General features: G+C 40.1%; 1 protein-coding gene across 4 annotated transcripts in view; it reads left to right on the top strand.

Moving 5' to 3' along the window:
- EML4 (EMAP like 4) overlaps positions 1–18,003 on the top strand; it is a 273,784-nt gene extending 255,781 nt beyond the window's left edge. For all 4 annotated transcript variants that reach the window (XM_050951783.1, XM_050951784.1, XM_050951785.1 and 1 more), the window contains 4 exons: positions 7,232–7,319; positions 8,700–8,798; positions 14,474–14,604; positions 15,255–18,003. In XM_050951783.1, coding sequence (XP_050807740.1) covers positions 7,232–7,319; positions 8,700–8,798; positions 14,474–14,604; positions 15,255–15,719 — 783 coding nt within the window. In that variant the 3' untranslated portion in view covers positions 15,720–18,003. The remainder of the gene's footprint in view (positions 1–7,231; positions 7,320–8,699; positions 8,799–14,473; positions 14,605–15,254) is intronic.
- The last annotated feature ends 5,416 nt before the right edge of the window (positions 18,004–23,419 follow it).

Genomic DNA, 23,419 nt, shown 5'->3' with positions numbered 1-23,419 from the left:
TGCAATGAGCCCATCACAGGACTGGACAGCCCCATGAAATAGAAAGGAGGCACTAAATAATTGGTATGATAGCAACAAGCTAGCAGTTTTACAGTACTTTTTGTAAAACTTCCACTTTTTCCATAGCTGAGAGGCTAGAAGTTGCTAGTTGCTGAGCAAACAGATAGAGAAGTACATGTAAGCTGATAAGTAACAGTCAGCATGGATTTGTCAAGAACAAATCGTGTCAAACCAACCTAATAGCTTTCTTTGACAGGGTAACAAGCCTTGTTTATGGGAGGAAGAGGTAGATGTGGTTTATCTAGACTTTAGTAAGACATGACCTCATAAACTAGGGAAATATAACTTAGATGGAGTTACTATAAGGTGGGTGCATAACTGGTTGGAAAACTGTTCCCAGAGAGTAGCTATGAGTGATTCACAGTCAAGCTGGAAGGGCATATCAAGTGGGGTCCCCCAGGGATCCGTTCTGGGTCCAATTTTGTTCAATAGCTTCATCAATGATTTAGATAATGGCATAGTACACTTATAGTTTGCGGATGATAACAATCTGGATGGGATTACAAGTGCTTTGGAGGATAGGATAAAAATTCAAAATGGTCTGGACAAACTGGAGAAATGGTCTGAAGTAAATAGGATGAAATTCAAAAAGGACAAATGCAGGAAGGAACAATCAGTTGCACACATACAAGATGGGAAATGACTGCCTAGGAAGGAGTACTGCAGAAAAGGATCTGGGGTCATAGTAGATCACAAGCTAAATATGAGTCAATAGTGTAACACTGTTGCAAAAAAAGCAAACATCATTCTGGGATGTATTAGCAGGAGTGTTGTAAGCAAGACAAAGGGTATGGCTACACTTGCAGCTGTACAGCGCTGGGAGTTACAGCTGTCTTCGTACAGCTGTGTAGGGAAAGCGCTGCAGTGTGGCCATTTGCAGCATTTACAGCACTGTTGGGAGTGGCTGAACAGACGTTCTGGGATACCTCCAAATACCTCTGGGGGCCAATTACAGCGCTTTTGGTGGCCACACTGGCGGAGCAGCGCTGCATCACCAGTGCTGCAATCGTTATACCCCAGGCGCAGAGCAGGAGTACAGCCAGCGCTGCAGCCAGTGAGATGCAGCGCTGTATGTGCCTTGCCAGTGTGGACGGTGAGTAAGTTGCAGCGCTGTAAACCCACCACCAGCGCTGCAACTCTCCTGTGTAGCCAAGCCCAAAGAAGTCATTCTTCTGCTCCACTCCACACTGATTAGGTCTCAACTGGAATATTGTGTCCAGTTCTGGTGCCTCATTTCAGGAAAGATGTGGACAAATTAGAGAAATTCCAGAGAGCAAGAACTAAAATGATTAAAGGTCTATAAAACATGACCTATGAAAGAAGATTGAGAAAATTGAGTTTGTTTAGTCTAGAGGAGAAGACTGAGGGGGACATAACAATTTTCAAGTACACAAAAGTTTGTTAGAAGGAAGAGGGAGAAAAATTGTTCTCCTTAACCTCTGAGGATAGGACAAGAAGCAATGGGCTTTAAATTGCAGCATGGGCAGTTTAGCTTGTACATTAGGAAAAACTTCCTAACAGTTAGGGTAGTGAAGCACTGGAATAAATTTCCTAGGGAGGTTGTGGAATCTCCATCACTGGAAATTTTTAAGAACAGGTTAGACAAACACCTGTCAGGAATGGTCTAGACCAGGGGTTCTCAAATTTTGTACTGGTGACCCCTTTCACATAGCAGGCCTCTGAGTGTGACTCTCCCTCCCTTATAAATTAAAAACACTTTTTTATATATTTAACACCATTATAAATGCTGGAGGCAAAGAGGGGTTTGGGGCGGAGGCTGACAGTTCATGACCCCGCATGTAATAACCTCACGACCCGCTGAGGGGTCTAGATAATATTTAGTCCTGCCGTGAGTGCAGGGGACTGGAGTAGATGACCTCTTGAGGTCCCTTTTAGTCCTATGTAGAACCAAATCATCTCTGAATCACCTGACAGCATCCTAATTAAGCAATATTTCTATCCATGCTATACATTGCAGCTAATACAATTCGGATCTCTGTCCATTAAAATTGGCCAGTTGATTGCTACAGAAAATCATGGGGCTGGATTATATACTCCTTATTTCTGAGAAGTCTCATTTTACTCAGTCTTAAGCCATGTGAAGAGCACCTAGATATTATGGGGATGGACGATTCATAACAGTCTGTAGTAATAATGTGAATGATTTTCATTAATTGATGTCAAGTAGATTTCCAAATAAAATGAGGTACAGTGGGTGTACTTAAAATGTTCCTTACAGATATAGAAATATAGAAAAGTTTTCATGATAATCATGATACTTAAAATGGGGAATATCTCCAGAGCTGAAAGGAATTTTTTAAGTGTGCTCAGTGTATGCAATAGCATGATTTAATTATTATTCATCATTATCTTCTACCTATTCATTCAGGGCCACAAATATCTTGATTTTTACTGTTGCTTCAAAGAAGGGTAAGTTGCAGTCTGAGCCATGGACATTGTGATCCGTGGATTATGAATTTACCGCCTGAGTTCATTGAGGCAGATAAACATTAGCAGTGTCCAGCCAGATATTTTCAATAGCCAGCTATAAGTGCACAGTGTGTGAAAGGAAGTGTGCCTCTCTGTGTTAGCTGCTGAAGGAAGATTTTTATTGGAATATAAAATTGTGCTGTTTAAAATATTATGACAGCGTTTTATGTTTAGATTCATCCTGTCACGGTTGCTTGCTTGAAGGGATTTTCCAGCACAGAGCCCATAGCCAATAGCTTTGTTCACCCTCCCACCACCCCAAGGAATTTTAACAGCTGCCAAAGGTCTGGCAGGATTTAGTAAACGGCTGTCCAATTTTTTTTTTCCACGTTGGAGTTAGTTTGCAACTTTTAAGGATTTGAAAAAAGAGAGGAAAAAATCCTGTCTCATTTTGTGTTTAATTGTTTTTCTGTGATTTGTAGGTCTCATAAAATATAATGCATCCTTCTCTCAGCTATGGTATAGGTCTGTCAATCAACAATAAATTAATAACCTCAAAGACCATGACTAATCCTAAAGTACATAATATCATCAGGACTAGTCATTTTCCTAACTGTAGGAAGTCCTCTAGGAGACACTGGCAGGTTGGAGAGGAGAATGATAAATGTATCTTTATATACATGCTGTATAATTTTTCAAGAAACTCAGCAGCCATCACAGATATTTATATAAGAACTTTGCATTGTGTGGCTGCTAAGAGGAGGGCTCACTGGGAGGTACCATGAGTCACATAGGAACACACATCTGCAGAGGGAGATGGGGCAGAGAGTGACTGTCCTCGTGCCATACACTAGACAAGAGGATGAATGGAGGTGAGGAGGCCATCTTCTGGTGAGTATGATGGACGTTCATTACGGAAAGGAGAGGGTAGAAAAGGTGGAAGACTGTGTAGTGGGGGTGGGGGGAACAGGAGCCAAGTTTACTCATCTTTGGTCTGTTAGGATAATTTAACTTTGTCCTTACCTTTTGAGATGTTAGGAACCCTTTCATAAAATTACAAACTCCATTATATAGACTAAGGCCTGGCTATCTTTTGGATTTTTTTCACAAATGTTAAGTAGATAAACCCCCTAGAGATACATTTGCAGACAGGAATATATATGAAATTAATAAATCCATCACCACATTCTCTACTGAGAACCTGCTCCCATGAATTTTGACACTGGCTTAAATAAGAACAGGATCAGGCCTAAGGGTCTTTAACACAAAGGTTACCATGAGTGTGGGTTCATCCGTTACACTGATGACCTTGTGTACGCAGGGAAGAGTGACTTTGTGTTTTGGCACTAGTTGAATGTGCACATGCTGTAGGGCAAATAGCGGGGATTAATGACGGATATATAAGGTTATGCTCATAATGCTAGCTATTGATCCATCAACCTTGCATTGTGGCCATTTGCCAAAGTATCCTAAGTACTTAGGAGACTCCAGGGCTGTAAACTAAATGCTGACACACATATGATTTAAATCAACTTTAACATCTGAAAAAATAAGATAGTAGATTTGGATTTTGTCAGAAGACCGAAACAAAGTGCTCCATTACAAAGCACACACAGCAGTGCTGACTGATGTCACAGTTCGTATTTTACACAAGATTTGGCCAGAGCATATAGTTTGGCTAGAGTTACTTCGTTTTAATGCTATGTAAAGAAAGGCTCATTTGAATACAATATTTCATTTGTAATCTGGTTTGACTAATCTTGTTAACTAATTCTAATGAATACTTTGATATTAACTTGGTTAATTAATTCTGCCAGTATGATATGCAGATTTCTTAGGGCCAGATTGTGATTGGCTAGAACACAGAGATGAATAGGAAGAGGAAGCACACAAGGAGGCTCCTACCCCATTACTCATCACATGACACTCACAGTTCTTGTGTTCAGAAGATTGCAGGAGCTGTCCCCTTCATACTTCTGCCAGGAGTGCATATTGTCACAATGAAGTGGAGAAAAAGGTGGGGCAATGCCCTCTACCCGCACCCCTGCCAATGGACAGTCAAACTAGGGAAATATGATGCAGACACTGGTAAGGTGTAGCAGCAAAGTTGGTCCCAGAATTCATCATGGAGTGATGCAGCTTCCCAGGGCTGTGTACATTGGTGTGGTTAAAACCTTAAAATTAGCCATACAGCCATTGTTCAAATAGTGCTGTGGCCTGATTCCACAACCTTTCCTCACGTGATTAGTCATTCTTTGTGCAAATAGTCCCATTACGGTCAGTGAGAGGCAAGGTTACTTGTGTGACTAAGCGTCACACAAGGATTAGGCCCTCTTGTGCAGTGTATTTGTAGCTGATTGGTGGCAAGAGCAATCATTACTAGAAAAAGAACAATATTCACAGCAAATTAATCTGATAGCTCATCTCCCTGTGTCTATTGTACCATGAATTTGTCCTGCAAGAGTTTTGCCCGGCTCAAATTGAAAACTCTTGGTTAAATTATATTTGCTAGTTCAAAGTGTTTTCTTAAGGCTATAGTATACATTCATCTTTCTGTAGTTTTCCAAATTAACTTGCTGTAGATTTACAATCTAATAAAAATCATACTTGTTCAAAACAAAATACAGCAAAACCAGTGTTAACTGGCAGCCCAAGGAACCAGCAATGTCAGTGGCCTAGCAGAAGCAGACTTTTACTAAAGGTCAAACAGAAGTGTGCTTGAATCCTTACAGATGCTTTAAATTGGTCCCTTGAGAAACAGAATTGCCTGTTAAAGGTTGTATTTAAGTGGAGGTTTCAGTGTAATGTAGCCATGCACAAGAAAAACCTTATTTTTCAGAAATCAGTTATAAAGTTATAGTTTTATTCTACAGTTGGATTTCTTATTATAACTTGATCAGTGTAATAATATAGATGATATGGAGGGATTTAAAATCTGCAGTGCAGTAATCTGAAATTAAAGCTGTGCAGGTGTGCATTTTAAAAAGGTGTTAATTGAGTAGGATAGATAGAAACATAAAGCAGGGATCAGGTGCAGGTTTCTTGGTAAAAACAGAGCATACAAATCCTGGGCTCTGTAATCTGCAGCCTTTCAAGATATTACCTCACCCACCTTGTTTTTTTCTGCAGTCATTTAAGAATTGGTCTCTATTACATATCTGTCATGTTTCTGAGTTTCAATGTGGATTTATAACTTTCCAACAGACTGTTCAGAGTTGTGAACTGTTTCCACATAAAAAACTTTTTTTTTTCATTGCAACTTCTGGATTGATTTTCTACCACCTGAACAAATGTAGTATTCCCTTTCCTTCCCTCTGTGCTAGCCTGGAGCTGCCTACAATGAGCTTATTAAGGGGAAGTTTGAGCCCTTTAAAATAGTTTACACTGCTGTTCTGTAAAAATAAGAACTGGTAGCAGAATGTAAGATTATTGGCAAAACTGTATGAAAAGTTAACTTGCTGCAGTATGGACAGTGTAAAAATAAGTGAGCTTCCCCTGAGTCTACGCTGGCTTCTTTGTGGTTTTGAATCTGACTAATTGATAAAAGCAATGTTTATAAGACTTTAAGCCCATTTATTTGTAATCATTTAATCATCCTTAAAGGAGAAAATTAGGAGACAGCTATTGGAATTTTTTGTTGTTCATCAGAGTGTCAGTGTTCTGTATTGCTAAGGTTTGTGGGCCACGTTTCCAAGAGAGCCCAGCACCAGTAGCTCCCAGTAGGCTGAATTTTCACAAGAGCTCATCTCCTGGCAGCTGCAGTTGGGTGCTGTACATTTCTGAAAATCCAGCCACTTACTCAGGTGCCTAAACAGGATCAGAGCTTGTCTAAAAACCCAGTCGCAACCATGAGTGCTGAGCACTTCTGAAAGTCTGCCATTTTCCCCTACCTTTAGTAATTCAAACTCATGCATTTAGTCTCAGTGCCCTATCAAAAGACAGGTTTCAGAGTAGCAGCCATGTTAATCAGTATCCACAAAAAGAACAGGAGTACTTGTGGCACCTTAGAGAACATACAGAGAACCTGAAAAGGTGGAAGTATGCATACCAGAACTTAACACACCTTCTATGGGTCATCGTAATTATCACTTCAAAAGTTTTTTTTCTCCTGCTGATGATAGCTCATCTCAATTGATTAGACTCTTCCTGTTGGTATGCATACTTCCACCTTTTCATGTTCTCTATATGTATAAATATCTTCTGTCTGTGTGTTCCATTCTATGCATCCGAAGAAGTGAGCTGTAGCTCACGAAAGCTCATGCTGAAATAAATTTGTTAGTCTCTAAGGTGCCACAAGTACTCCTGTTCTTTTATCAAAAGACAATTCAACATGATTTGTTTTTCCTAATTGACTGGTTCAAAGTAGAACTCTGCTCTGTTGTTTCATGAACTCATCCATACTTGAACAGCTTGTCTGCTTGGATTAAATTTGTACCATGAAGGGGCAATATTATTACCAAGGAAGAATCCACCTTACTCTGAAACGCTAATAGGTTACGGGAAAGGCACTTTGCCAGATTCATGTTTGTTTAGTCATTGGCAAATGTCTCTCTGTGTAATAGGAATCTTTACAGGAATGCAAATGTTTGCAATAGATCATGGAAAAAGAACAACTCATTACTACTTCTGATTTTAATTATCCTATGCCTTGTTAGTTTTTCAGCCATCACTGGAAAAGTTTACGTTTTAATGATGACGGAAGTTAAAAGTTTCATGTTGGCATTATTGTGTTATTCTTTAGGGACATTCCAGCTATATTACACACCTTGACTGGTCCCCGGACAACAAGTATATAATGTCAAACTCAGGAGACTATGAAATACTATACTGTAAGTATGAAATTAAATTATATGTACGGGACAGAAATTTGCCTTAGCAATCATAATACATGGAAGAATGTATGTGGTCAGGGCTGTCTGTGCAAAATGCTTTCTGACAAAGGAACTAATTTGAACTTTTGTAACCTGATATCCTGATATTATTCAGAGCTGTGTATTACCTAATGGCAATTCCAAATATAGTTTACTTCTCTACAAGGTCATAAATCTGGATAACAACTTAGAATTTACAGAACAAGTGGCACTAGGTTGTGATGTTGCTCCAAAAGGTTTTGCACTTTGAAAATAGTTTGTATAGGTTGTCTATTTAGTATCAACAGTGTGATCTATTGAAGTGTGTAAGATTTGAAAGAGAAAAGCTTGAACCAATAACAGTATTTATATAGCTGTATAATAATAGTATTTGCATACCTTCTGCCTCTTTTAAATGTATGTGTTTATTTAACTATTAGATGTGTCTAGCAACTATGCAGAACCACACCTAAAGCAAGGTGAGCTGGTCAGAGCACAGACATTTTAATCTATTTTAAAAAATAGATTTTTTCCCCCTATTCTCTTTGGAGGAAGTCATCAGTTTGGAATTGATGGGCTGTGACTCCTCTTTCTTTACAGGCATGAATAACCACTATTCGCAAATGAAAAATGTCTAGCACCTTCTCAGGTCTGTTCCACCCACTGCAACTCAGCTGTCAGCTGATAGTTCTGGATCTGGATCTGGATCTGTCCAAAGTTTCTGTGACTGTAATTGTCTATGCAGTGAGGTGAAGGGCTGCAACCCATCAATGCCAAACTGCTGAACAGAAAGACAGAATCATTCCCTTTCTGGTTAGAAGGTGAAAGGGGATTGAGACTCCAGTGGCAAATGGTTCCTCACTACCCAGAATCATGATTTTTTTTTAAAGTGAACTTCCTGAGTGAGTGAGTGACTACTACTCCTAACAAGTATGAGGTCTTGCAGCATGGAGACTGAGATGTTCATTGAAACATTTTATAAAGCACTTTAATGAGGGAACCAAGAAATGGGGGGTGGGGGTTAGGTCCCAATTTTGATCTTAGGCCAGTGTAAATTAGAAGTAATGGAAGGTGAAATCGAAGTAGTTGGAGATACACAGGTGTAAAATCAGTGTAAATGAGAGGAAAGTCAGGCTCTTGGGTCCAAAATGAAGCTCAGAAGTACTTGGAATTTGGTGAAGGATCTCTCCCACGATGGAGGAATCTAGTACTGGCCTTGTCATTGTCTTTCCCGAATGATTCAAAAATGGTTAAAAAAATTGCTCTTAATTAGTTCCTCCAACATTCTTAGTGTCTTCAAGGAACAAAATAGGTGGATCTAATTCATATGCCATTACTGTTAATTCACGTCTTTTAAAGGGGACATTCCAAGTGGCTGTAAACTTATCAGGAATCGTTCGGATTGTAAGGATATAGATTGGACGACATACACTTGTGTGCTAGGGTTTCAAGTGTTTGGTAAGCACCATTTAACTTGCTTTTACCCTTTGTTTTGTTTAACCTTTATTATGCTAGATTTTGTCATTGGAAATACTCGATTAATGATCATGGTACAGTAATTGGAATGTCAGTACAGAATTGCTTCAGTTACCTCATGGTGGTAGTATTATCAGATACCCCCAACAATTCCCTTATGTCTGACACACTATCCCAGGAGACTGCCCGCAATGCTGGTCAAGTGATCAGTCTTAAGCAGGATGTAGCTCTCCAAAGGTAGATATTCTCCATAGATAATACATATTCATCTTCCATTTAATATTAAAGGTTTGTGGGGGGGGGTTGTTCTACTCATTTTAGACTCTGGAGTTTGAGCCTTGAGCCATAATCTGTTCTGTTTTGAGAGATGGTACTGGGGATGGGAATGGGGAGGAGAGAAAGTACAGTAAAGATCTGAGGTGTATACTTTGTAGTCCATGACTCAGGAGGGTGGCTACACCATTTGAGGACTACAGTCAAAGATAAGCAGTGTGCCCTATGTCTGCAAAGGAGGAGTGCTTTAAAAAATGAAGCAGATCTTTTAAAACAAATCTACAAAAATTTAAAGAATGGACAGTGTTATGTATGATTTTTATACCAAAACTCAGGGCTGTTGCTGAATAGTTCAGGTTATTTTCTGCAAAATGGCATTCTGTCAGTCTTAAATCAGAGCCCTTCTGTGAAGTATTGAGGGATATTGTTCAACTTACCAATGTTGTGAACCAAATCATGTGAGCAGGGTGCTAAATGTTTCACATTCACCACTAGTACAAGAGATCTGCCTCTGGTGTTCACACTTATATGAAACATAAAAAGTAGGTAGAAGCAAGTTAGTAAATTCTTGGGGATCAGAGATCAGAGCGTGCAAAGCTTTTCATCTTGGCTAGTGGAAGTTCACTTTTCAATGCCAATTTATTTGCTGGAAGGAAGAAAATAGAGAGATGTTTTTCTGAATGCTTACTCTTCATGTAGCCTTTGATGATAACCACATACCGCCTCTGAGAGGATCTCCTTAATACACAAGTGCTCTAGAAGGGCTACATTTATGTTGCTGGCTACAGTGACATTCTTATATGTCAAATAAGCCGGGCACCTGATAGTTTGGTCTTTATAATCGAAGACCTACAGTCCTTTCTCTTTAGAGGTGGATAGTTGAGATATGCTGGAACATGCCTCTGGTGTAGGTAAACAGATACCTACACTGCTGCTTGTTGGTATTTTGATTAGATTCTGGCTCCTTTTAGCCTGAAAAATTAATTTAATGTTCTACATGCACATGTTTATCCAATCTCTGTTGATGGCATTCAGAGCAGATGGCTACTTTCTCCTGAAGCTCTGGGTGTGTAAGGCTGGATTGATTAATGATATTTGTCTGCAGCATTGATTTCCTAACGTTCTTTGCTGTTATGGAGCAAATACTGAAAGAGTGGAAACTGTACCATGAAGGAATGGGTATTGTTAGTGCCTCACAGAAGATTCATCAGGTAGCAAGGAGGAAGTGCAGGGAGCCAAGCCTTCAGCATTTTCACAAGAGTTTAATGTCCTGGTCAGTGAGCAATGAAATACTTTAACGGTGGCAGGAGGACTGAGCCAGGCATGTACCCTCTCTTTTGTTATGATAGGATTTGAGGCCCTCCTTATATATTTTTTTTTTACTTTGCATTTTGAGTTAATGAAAGATGCCGTCTTGCAAGCACTAAAACTACAGCAGCACTCATTTAGCAAGATAGCAGATACAATATGGGTAGCAGCTGTATCAGATTCCCTGCTCTTTCTCAGAAGTGCTCTTCAACCAGGATATAAAGGGACAATGTCTGGAGATGCAAGAGGAATTCTGTTTCCATGCTCAGTCAGTCATTAGCGATACTTTGATATGACATTGCATACAAGAAAGTCAGTTGTGATTGTACCAGTAGCTGTATGATTTGAACACTTATTCACTCTGATTTGGATCTAGACTACCAGCTCATTCTACTTAGCAGCCATCAGATAGGAGCTAGTGATGACTTGGGCCAAATTCACCTCAGATGACATGCAGATGAACAGCTCTGTATTTCATTACCAGTACCCTATGCCACCCAGGCCCTTTCTTTCTCTTGTGTATTTTAAACTGTATTTCAGTTGCTGGTAATTCTGGTCAGAGTTTCTGATTTATCTCCATTCCATCCAGATTATTATGCACTTCTACTATTATGTACTAAAGTTTTGTTAAACTTAACAGCTCTCAGATTCTTCAGAGTTCTAAGGGGTCTTGGGTTCACAATGGAAAGTGAAATCCGAGTGATACTTCTAAATGAAAAATCCACCAGTGACTCACTAATGTGTTTAAAAATAAAGTAAGCACAGCAAATACCGTTACATCAGTTATTCTGCCAAAAATCATTTGTCATCTTCAAGGTGTAGTTGCAAACTTAAAAGGTTCCAGGCCCATCATGTTTTAATTTTCTACTGTTGGGCATTCCTGGTCCTTACAAACATCCAGGACCATTGACTTAGTCTCAAATTAAAGCATTGTCATCCAGCATGAGACTTGAGTTCTATTCTTCATTCAGCCACTCACCTGCTGTGATGCTGAGCAACTCACTTCACCTCTGAGGGCATGTTTCCCGTACCTTTCTTTGACTTTTCTCTGTTCAGATTGTAAGCTTTTTTAGACATGGACTATCTCGTGTCTAATACAGTGCCCAGCACAAAAGATCAGTATCTTATAGGGGCTGCTAATACTGTGATACAAAATAATAGTAATAATATAAACATGGCTATTTTTAAAAGTTTTAAACATTCTATACTTTTTTTTTTTAACACTGTCAGCCTTGTTGACGGGTTACTCTTGTCATACTTTCCTGAATCCTTGAAAGGAAAAATCCTACCAGTTTGTTAAACAGATTATCTTTTTTTTGACTGCTAATATCAAATTGGCGTATACAATAGAGCCCCCTCTCTCGTTACAAATTAAGAAGGGGGACATAGTCTAGCTCTCTGGTCAACATCTGTCCAGAATGGCATCTGTAATTTCAGGAAGCAGATAAAATTGTAGAGTAGTTGCTTAATTTAGGCTCCTAAATATAAACATCAAAGAAATGTCTGCAGCAGAGTTTTGAATATACTCTAAAGTTCATTTATTAGCTCCACCTGCTGGTTATACTATATTAATAGATTAAGAAGGTATTTTAAGATCAAACGATTTAGTTCTAGCTGCTTGAAAATTCTTGAGATATTTATTTATGAAACAGACATCATTACTGTTGAGACATTCAAAATATTGCCTATCAATTTCCTTCACAATTCATGTTGTTCACTTTGGTAACTTATCTGCAGTAACATTCACTTGCGTCAAATATCCTCCAATACTGGCCAGACTCCCTCCTCTTTCCTTAAAAAGTGTGACAAATTAGGCATACCTTTAGTTTTCCCATGGCTTCTAATCTTCTAGATTAAATTTCCTGACCCAGTGAAAAGTGTCACAAACAACTTTCATATAAACTAGTGAAATAGTGGTGTTGCTTTTTAAAACAATTTCAGATGTGAACAAGTTGTTTACTTTATATTTTCAACATTGCAATTTTTTTTAATGCTGTAAAACTTTCAGGCTGGTACTAAACCTACAGTTTACTCTGAGTTCCCTAATGTTTCTGTCCTGATGATACAAAGAAATGGCAGAAGTATTTTTAATGCCTAAATCAGTGGTTTCCAACCTTTTTACGCACAAGATCACTTTTTGAATTTAAGTGCAACCCAGGATCTACCCTGTCCCTTCCCCAAGGCCCCTCCCCTTCCCCAAGGCCCAACCCCACTCATTCCACCACCCCCCCCGTCACTCGCTCTCTCCGACCCTCACTCACTTTCACGGGGCTGGGGCAGGGAGTTGGGGTTTAGGAGGAGGTGTGGGCTCTGGGCTGGGGCCAAGGGGTTCGGAGTGTGGGATCGGGCTCTGGGCTGAGCCTGGGGCAGGGGGTTGAGATGCAGGGGGAGAGGGGGAGGGGTGCAAGCTCTGGGAGGGAGTTTTAGGTACAGGAGGGGGCTGGGGCTCCAGGCTGGGGCAGAATGTTAGGGTGAAGGAGGAGGCATGGGGTGCTGGCTCCAGGAGGGAGTTCAGGGCTGGGGCAGAGGTTCAGGGTGCAGGAGGGGGTATGGGGTATTCTGTTTCCATGCTCAGTCAATCATTAGCGATACTGCTGACATTGCATACAAGAAAGTCAGGAGGGGGGCTTCAGGGCTGGGAGTTGGGGTGTGGGAGGGGTACAGGCTGTCCCCAGGTGGCACTTACCTTGGGTGGTTCCTGGTCAGTGGCACGGTGGGCCTAAACCAGGCTCCCTGCCTGCCCTCATCCCACGCCGCTCCCGGAAGTGGTCAGCACACCTGTGCGACACAGGGGGAGGAGGGAGCACGTGACTCTGCTCACTGTTCCCTGCCTGCAAGCACCGCCCCGTGGCTCTCATTGGCTGCAGTTCCCTGTTCCTGGCCAATGGAAGCCTCAAGGACGGTGCTTGCAGGAAGAAGCAGCATGCAGAGACCCATGTCCACACCCCCCTCATCCTCCAGGGCCACAGGGACATGCTGACCGCTTCTGGAAGTGGCATGGCACCAAGGCAGGCAGGGAGCCTGCCTTAGGCCCACTGTGCCACCGGACTTTTAGTGGCCGGAGATCGCAGTTGACTGTAAGAGGCTCCAGGATCAACCAGTCGATTGCGATCTACCAGTTGGTGACCACTGGCCTAAGCCAATGCTAGTAGCTGGAGAAGATATGCCTTCCCTGGCTATTTTGATGATTGACATCCTTTGCAATCACGGTGCTTAAAAAATGCAACAAAACAAAAAAGGCTCTTCATATTTATGCAACTCCTGGTCACCCAGCAAGTGATGGCTGAATTGTTAAAGTTAGCACCATGGAATAAAGTATCATACTTTATTTATTAGTTTACCCTTTTTCCAGTTTTGCTCTTAGATATGCAAGACAATTTTTGCTGTATGTTGAAGGTCAAGAGCTTTCTTTTTTTAAATTCAGTGCTCCTCCTTCATTCCTTCACGCAATGTTACTTTTCTTCTGTCTAGTCATATCAGTTCTGTGCTTTGCGCTTAAGTGCAATTCACTATGTATTTGTTTTATTTAAGCACTATTTTCATGTATGGCACATGTCCAGGCTGAGTTTCTGTGAAAACTGTGATGATCAGTGGCTGTTTCTAATCATACTGCCATTAGAAAGAGGGTTCCACAACACAATAATTATTTTGCTCCAAAAATTATATAAAAACAAAAAATTCAATTAATATAGTGTGCTGCATTTAAGTTTCTTACATACTTCAAAAACTCACGTCACTTTTAGAACATGAATACTTGTACCGAACAGTGTTCATTTAAGAATTATCTGTTCTGGCAACCAGTTGAATTTTAAGTTAAGCACTTGTGTATCTATATTTGCAAGATTAGGGTCTTGAATAGCAAATTTAGCAAGTCAGATAAATTTTCTTGGCATGACAAAATATAAACTTGAGTTCAATATCCTATTCAATTTCCTAATTTAATTTGATAAATGCATTGTTTGGCATTATTTTTAGCCTTATGTTAGGTTTCATGGATTATATTTTTGCTTCAGGATTTTTTTTAATTTTGTTTTTAAATTACTGTTACTAAATATATCTGTGTGACCATATCCTAGGAGTATGGCCTGAAGGATCAGATGGGACGGATATAAATGCTCTTGTCAGATCCCGTAATCGAAAGGTGATAGCAGTTGCTGATGATTTCTGTAAAGTCCATCTCTTTCAGTATCCCTGCTCCAAGCCAAAGGTAAGCTTAGACTACTCTGTGGGGTGTATTATAGGCAGGATCATAGCAAATTTTACGGTCGCCTGACACCTCCCCTTATAAGACCCTGTTTTCCTTTGCAACTTTGGCAAACTTTAATCATTTGGGGTGAAATTTTCCATGCCAGATGGTTCAGCTATTTGTAAGATGGATCTCCACAGAAGATCCATCCCGTGCATTGAATGAGACAAGGACTCTGTCAAAATAATAGTATGGAGGAAGAGAATAACTTAATTATAAAATAATTTTGTTTGCCACTTGGAGGCAAACTAAATGTGTAGCTGGATGTTTTAAAGTTATCTATTTTTTTTAAAGTCTGTATCTGGCCCTTTCCAAGTACAGATTTCATGAGGACAGATAGCCAGCCCAAACATGGAGAAGTCTCCTACAATTTGGAATGTATACAATTCAGTAATAATACTCAAGAGAAAAGTATATCTTTGGGGGGGGCTCAGAATTGAATGTAGATTAGTGTAGGTGGTGGTGGAATATAAATTATTCTTTGGAATACTCCAACAGATATTTCAGTAGTGTTTTGATATTAACATATAACAGGAAAAGATTGTGACAGTTAATTCCTCTCTCTCTCTCTCTCTCTCTCTCTCCCCCTCCCCCCCCATTTTTTTCAAAAGGCCCCCAGTCACAAATACAGTGCTCACAGCAGTCATGTAACAAATGTCAGCTTTACACATAACGATGGCCACTTGATTTCAACTGGAGGGAAAGACATGAGTATTATTCAGTGGAGACTTGTGGAGAAGATAACTTTGCCACAAAATGACATTGTAGTAGAAATTGGTACAACCAAAGCACTCATCTCTGCCAATGAAAGTGTGGTAGAGTCCCCTGCACCTCTTTCACAATCATTTGATGAAATGCCACAAAATGAAAGTCTAACCGACAGCTCTCTCACATGTTTGGAGAGCAATTTGGAGCAGACTTTGGAGGCCAATGACGAGCAAAGTGAGGAGCAAAGTGAAGGGAGCAGTCTGGATCCAGGTGAGCCAATCTACGAAGAACCATCCAATGAAACAAGTGAGGAGCAAAGTGAATCCACTGTTACTGAAGACCAGCAAGATAATTCACCAGTGTCTTAACACTTCAAACTCAGATGGTCTTGATTTTCCATTGGTGTGTGTGCTTTTATAAAAGGGAGAGGGTTGAAATAGGGGAGGGGAAGTAGCTGAGATTTATGCCCACTCCAGCTGTTGGGTTTCAGTGAGATTTTTAGTCTGATTTTGTTTCAATATGTGAACTATCCCAAGGGCCCAGCTTGACAGTTTATGTCAAGAACTGGTCAAAGTTAGTAGTTGGACATGACCATAGGTTCATTTTTAATTCTGAAATTGCTGTCAGGAAGTGGCATGATGTAAATACTGGAAAAAAGGTTAGTTCTAAGGAAAAGCTGAAATAAATCACTTTAATCATGTGAAAGTGTTTTCTGGAAGTACTAACACCAAACAGAAGCACTGAATAAATACCAGCTGAATAATACTATGCTGTTTTTCCAGGTGCATAAAAAAATCTGAAAAATTAATTTTGTGGAGCTGTTCTTTCTTTTTTAATGAAAAAAGAGGAAAAGCAAGAGAATAATGCCATGTTCATGCAACTGCCTTCTTGATCTAACACATATGCAATTTTCTAACACTACTAATTCCTAATGGAGTGTGGACATGCTTGCAGTTTGTCTGCCCTAGGTGCTGCTTGTTCTAAGGCATATCATATCAAGGAACAGTTTTTATTGATCCTTGTGTATAGACCTATTTAATCATAGAACTTTAACCAAACATCGGTTCGTTTATGAATTATTGACAACCTAAAAGTTGATTAAAATGTAAGAGCAATTGTGTTTTCAAAGAATTGCTGGCCTTTATATTTTGAAACTTAAGAATCTTTATATTGACCTTGAGGTGAACAGAAGAGAATGCATGACAAGAAAACAAAAGTCTGATGGTTCTAGGGTTAAACATAGGCTTCAAGCAGAAATCGTTCCCTTACTACTAGGAGAAATATAAATATAGTTAAATTGTTAAATTGGTGCTTGGGATTAGTATAGTAAGATGTTATCTTTTTTTTTCCTATTATGGGGTGACTTTAAGAATCAATAAACTGCAAATGTTTTTTTACTGGCTCCTTTAGCAGTCATGATAATATCACAATAATTTAGATAATGTTGCGTATTTTGAGATTTCCTCTTTTTATGATTTTTCTCTCGCCAAGTTGCTATAAGCTATGCAGCTCTTATGTGGCTATACCTGGCCAGTTACAGGATATCATGGCATTTGTTATGCATTTGGAAAGTAACTTTTTTTTTTTTTTACAAAACTTGTCAGACAGCTACATTTGTTTCTTAAGTACATAAGTTTCCTACATTAAAAAGAAAAAAATAGATTTACTGACAAATATGCATTTCCTATGTACTTGTTTATATTTTGATTACATAGAATTTTTTTAACTTGCTGCATCGTGCTGATATTTTAGGTTTTAGTTAGAAAGTCTTGTTTAGAAACTTTGGATGAGTTCATAAGTCTTAAGTGTGCGAGCGTTTACGTGATTGTGCCATTCCAAAGTGCATCAAAACTGTCATTCCCTTTCTAGTATCTTCTCAGGAGTAATGCTACAGATCAGGTATTTAGTCATCATTTGGTAAGATCAGAAAACTCAAATGGACTCCCAAAGGATATTTAGAACATTTATATATATATATATATATATATATAATATCCTCTTGTTTACAACAGTTCCAGAAAACCTCAAAATAGTTCTCTTCAAATGAAGGGAGATGTGGATTCCAAGCAACCCAACTGTTTAAACTGTGCTCTGTACATAGTATTTTATTGGAGAGCTCTAGTGTGTGTCACTTACAGTTTTGCCAAATAATAATGACAGGAGATAAAGATCAGCTCATCAAATTATATGATTTCAAATGAGGAATATTCTGTAAAGTGAGAAAATAATTCTAATAAAGGATAAAGGTTTATCAAAGCTAGTGAGGCACAGAGCTCTCTCTATCATTTTTATGAACTCCACATAAGCAACACGTCATTTTGAAACATCCATCACTTAGGGGTTGCCATGTAAAGTGAGAGTTATCGTTGTGATATTCTTGTGTTGTCGTTCAAAAGAGTCAACTAATATGCAAAAAGCCTTACAGCTTTCAATTGCTGGCAACTACTGTTTAACCGATAATTAAATCTGTGATAATGGATGGAAATGGGTGGGATTATGTCACTGTAGATGTTTTAGACAAATAATTGTGAATGAAATATGATTCAGAGTGTTTCATGTGAAGATGTTTGAGCCATTTCTATCTATCATGCATTCCTGTCTCATGGCAGAAAATTTTGAAGATAAAAAAACAATAAAATAATCAAAATAATACATTGTCTTTATGTCTTTCAATATAAGTGCTTATTGCTTTATATACATATTAAATGTCAGTTTTCATCAGATCCCTTAATGTGTTTATCAGATTATTTTTTATTTCTTTCTTTAATACCTTCTTGTCTCTGACTAATGCTTTTGCTGGTAACCCTCCTCCTGGCTAATAAAGGGTACCTATTCACCAAGAAAAACTGGAAATACTCATACTACTCCAAATTATATTAATGTGAGTGGACTTGCATGTCTGCTCATTGCTTTGGAAATGTACCCCTAAGTGGTTGCGGTTTAGACACATACAGTGTCTCCATTCCATTGATGGGCTAATAGGTTGGCAAGACCACAGTATAGCAGTTGATTAAGGAGATCACAATACTAGGTAGAATATTGTTGTGCTTTACTGGATTCTACACAGACTTTATGCCTTGATGTTATTTATTGAAACACTACCAGGAAATTTAGAATGTGTCCTACTGAAAGATACATGAAGGTTACAGTTGTATTTTGGATATAATGTAGTAAGTATGCAATCATGCTTTCACTTCACTAATGTCATCATCGTGGGTCAATATGGCGGAGCTGGTAGCAACCCCTATATATTTAGGTTGCCTTAACACTTGCCACCATTAAAGATTCTTGTGATTATTTATTTCTTTATTTATTTAAGAATCTGTAACATCTCTGTTGCTTGCTGCAGACCTTTGAAATTCAGGAGAGGGAAGAGAAGGCCCTTTTCTTCGTCCCATGAAATTCCATTCAAGTTTGACTGAGATATCAACTGCAGGCCAATCTCCCACCAATCACCCTCACTGCGGACACAGCACTTGGCACCAGCTGCCCATTCGAGATAGCGGCTTTGTGATAATGCCAGCTGACGTGCTTAGTCCTGTAGCTCAAGTGTTAGATGTCTGTTTTGGGGCTGAAGGCTCATGGTTCAAACTCTGCTGTTGGTTCACAATGGAGGGGCACAAAGCGTTAGTTACACTTAATTATTTTTTTTTAATGTAGGGAATTGTATTTTAAAAATCTACATTAAAAACATTATTTAGGTTCAAGTCAAGCCCTTGAAAGTTAGGAGATGCCAGGTTTATGGATGCCTGTGCAACCTTAATTTGGCCCCTTTGTCCTTGTGTATTATGGTACATCTTTTAAATAAGTGATCACATATATCTTTTTCAGCAGAACCCTTGCCTTATTCAGTGCTCAATATAGACACAGAAGGGAAAGAAATTAAGGTGGTACGTGCCACTGTGAATCTGACATTTCTTAACTTTTGAGTACTTTACAACCTAAATAATGTTGTTCTAACAGTCTGTGTATATAATATATATTAAGATCCACCATTGTATTTTCACTGGTTCCCACAGTATAATGCACACGTTCTAGTTTTAATTTAGAAAATTAGGCCAAAATTCAATCTTAATTTAGGCTGATGTAACCCACTATTCACTGTATTTTGTGTCTTGCTCTCTGCCCAATCTACAGCTGATGTGAGTGTGTTACGGCCCCCAGCTAAAGAGCTTTTGACTGTTGGAGATACCTGGTTCAAGTGTCAACCAATATGGTGGTGTTATAAGAGAAGGTTTGTCTGGGATTTGAACTGCTGTGGGCCACAAGCAGGATGAGCTTCCTCAGGGGAAGCATGTAACTCACTGGTTAGTGTGTGTTACCTGTCCCCCTTGTGCCCAGGCCATGGAGGATGTGAATGTGTTACCTCTGTCAGCCAATGTCTGCCCCTTTAGCCTGTGCTTTCAGTTCTGGACATCCCCAGTTCAATCTCTCGTGTCTGCCAAAATGGCAACTGCCATACTAGGTTAGAAAGCTTCCCTTCATTTCCAAATATATTCTTTTGTGAACATAAACTAGTGTTACAATGTAAGCAGCATTGGTGATTCAATAGGTGGCACTCTTCTTCAATTCAGTACTGAACCGATGCCCATCATGCTGAGGGCATCACTTGTGCTGGAGAGTGTCTTCCAACCCAAGATATAAGGCTTGGACTCTGTACATCATAAAATATCCAGTGGCACCTCTCAGAATAATGGAGTTGCCAATCCTGGTGTCCTAAATTCCAACATGATATATACCAATCTATCATAAGTGGGTGGGTGGGTTCCCATTACCATAATATCTGAGCATCTCAAAAACTATCATATATTCATCCTCACAACACTTCTGTGAGATAGGAAAATATGGTCCTCCTTGTTTGACAGATGGGAAACAACACGAAGAGACTAAGTAACTTGCCTACGTCACATGCGGTTATTACAATCTGCCTACCAAAATTTGCAAGTAAATAAAGTAGGGAAATCCTGTCTCCATGGAAATCACTCGGTGTCTTGCTGTTGACTTCATGGCAAGTAATCTTCACTTACTCTCCTAAACTGCTATTCACAGTTGCTATACGTCATTGACACACTTCACCCCAGTGGTTCATGAAGAGATCTTTATGTAACCGTTACAGGGGTAGTCAATATTGGGGTCTACCCATGGAAGTTGCTATTTGGGTATATTTTACCTGTGTAATAATTATGTATGGTCTGTGGATGTTTTTTGGTAAACTTTCTGTATAATGCAAGGCAGCTTGTTTGTAGCTAAGTTACAGTTTTATTGGAGCTAAAGTAAATTGTTCACAAACGTTCTGAAAAATGGCCAAGTATTGTTTTCTGGCATGTGTTGTATAAGTCAGTAAGGCAGTATACTTTACCTTCTTTGTCCACTGCACTTTCTTAGAATTACTCCCCTTTCCTGAGTCAAATCCCAGTTTGAAATACACCTTTTCATAAACGTACCTGTCTGATGTTTCAATCTGTGACTTGAATAATTTTGCTTGCCCACTCATCCAGGATGAGTAGTAATTTTTGAGCATATAGTATAATAATGGTAGCTGAGCAGAGTTTGTGCTGTGTCAGAACATTTGCATGATAATTTTGGAAGGCGTTTGTGTGCAGCAGGAATTGTGCATGCAGAATACTGTGTTTGTATAATACAATGTGTTTGTATAATACAAAGAGAAAGCTATTTAAATAACTGCTAAGATACATGTGAAACAAATATCAACAGTCTTTACTCTTGGTGAAACTACTCTGTCCTACTCAAATGTTCCCATATTGCTTTTGTCATGTGCTCCATGGTAAGTTGTGGGGTGGCTACTGCAGGTCAGGCTTCAGTACCAGATTGGGACTGGCTACAGAGCTTCCATGTAATTTTAATGCGCTGCTGGGTATGACTGTTACCCGCTCAGGTAAGATATGTTTGTTGTTTTGGGGGTCATCCCAAACCAGCAAGAGGATGTGTCATCTCCCCTGCAACTCCATGAGCCTTAAATGTTATGCCGCTGTGGCTCACAGCCCTGACACCAACAACCAGACTACAAGCAGGTCACGCCCTGGCTTCCTCTGCCTAGTTACTTTGGCAGAGTGACCCTACCATCCACCAGTCCCAATTTTCCCAAAGAATGTCTGCTCTGCAGCCCTCTTGCCTCTAGCACTCACAGAATCTTACTCAGTTTGTTTTTCTTTTAAAGAGACAATACACTGCAGCTCATTCACTGAAATGAGGCTTGATGAACACTCTTATTTCAATCATAGTTTGGACTAAATCGTTCCCGGCAATGTTTTAAAAATGTACAGAGGTATTTACTGAGTTCAGATGAGTAGACAATAGTCTCTTAAAAACCTAAAACATGTTTTCTGCAGCCTTCTGCCCTGAGGAATCTCTTAGAAATTAACCAAATCTGTGCAAAAATCACCTACATTTTCTCCCTTTTCACACTCATGTTCATGTTACAGTAGAATCTCAAAGATATGAATACCAGAGTTACCAACCAGTCAACTGGACACCATGTGAAACCGGAAGTAACCAATCAGGCAGCAGCAGACACAAAAAGGAAGCGAATACTGTACTGTGTCTGTATTGCATCTTAAAGGTAGGCACATCTGGGCTGCCTGTCCCCAACCCACCCCCACGCGTGGGGCAGCCACTTACAGCAAGACACTGACATAGGGGCTGAAACTAGGAATGCAGGGGGTGCTCTCTGGTTCAGCAGGGGTTATTCACTGTGGGCCGAGAGACCACACCCCCTCATCCCTGCTGGGCATGCTCCAGCTGGAACCAGAATATAAAAGGGAGCAGCTCAGCTCAGTCTGGGCTCGCCATCGAAGGGAGCAGATATGTGTTGCAGGCTCCTGCGAAGGGACTGCCAGAGCTCCAGCACACAGAAGTCAGCTGGGCTGAGGGTCCAGCCGACTCCCAGTCTCCTGGCATCAGTGAGGGAGTAGAGACAGCAGAAACCCAGAGACTACCAGCTGACCAGGATGGGTAGGAAGTAACCATGGGGAACTAAACATTGATCCAGTTGTGGAACTGGGGTTTGATTCATCGTGTTTTGGAATGGTCCCCACTGAGTTGGTGGCAGATACCCCTGCTGCAGACAGGCCCCTGGGCTGGGACCCGGTGGAGCAGGAAGGATCCGGGCTCCCTATGCTGCTCTTGCCCCTCCCTTGGGTGCTAGTCCATGCCCCTCTGGCCACTAGGCCACATTGCCCTGCAGCAACGGGTGATCCTATTGTCTCCAGCCACCAGACCACACTGCCCTGCAGTGAAGGGTAGTCCTGTTGACTCTGACCCTGGAACTGCACTGCCCTGGGAACCTGAGCTGTGGGGCAGCTCAGGAGATTGGGCCACTTGGGCTGCCTAAGCTCTATTCTAATTCCCCACAACCCAAGAAACCCCCTCCCACAGCGGGGTGTACCTACCCTGCAGCACTCCAGATATACCATTTTTCACAGTCTGAGCCGTCAGAGACTGATATCTTCAAAGATATTATCTCCCCTACTGTGGGACGTTTCAGCAATTTCTGATGATTTTGCTGTGCACCCTTAATTAGCAAATTGACTGTGCATAGAATCATCTCCTTGTCACTCAGCTGGGTCTACAGAAGTTGTCAGTGAGCACACCATTACCCTTCTCGTCCAAGAGAAAGTGATGATATTTACCTATGATTTTGTTTCTGAGTTTTTCAAGTTTCCTTTAATAGAAGTCCTATTTTGTCATCTTATCTCTTCTGGCTTTCTATTTTTTACATCAGTCACAGCAGTCTCTTACCAAAAGAGAGATCAGTCCATTCCTGCTTTAGCAATGCTATTTCTCACTCACATTTCAACAGCAGTCATTGTGTGTCTCTCCTCTCATTTCATTCTTTCCCTGTAAGCAGGTACAGGCACATGACGAAGAAGGAAAGACATTTAAGTTACACTTCCTTGATCAGATAATGGGTCTATAGATCCAAAAGCAAGCCAGCATACTAATGGAGTAAATCCAAGTAATTTGCATAATATTCCTAAAGAAATATTTTGTTTCAAGACATAAGTGTCCTCAGTATGTAGTGAGTTCTTCCGTAGACAGTATATCCCAG

This window comes from Gopherus flavomarginatus, chromosome 4, assembly GCF_025201925.1.
Source record: "Gopherus flavomarginatus isolate rGopFla2 chromosome 4, rGopFla2.mat.asm, whole genome shotgun sequence".
NCBI classification, from domain to species: domain Eukaryota; kingdom Metazoa; phylum Chordata; order Testudines; family Testudinidae; genus Gopherus; species Gopherus flavomarginatus.
The sequence above is the reverse complement of the archived record's forward strand: the minus strand, read 5'-3'. Positions and strand labels throughout refer to the sequence as shown.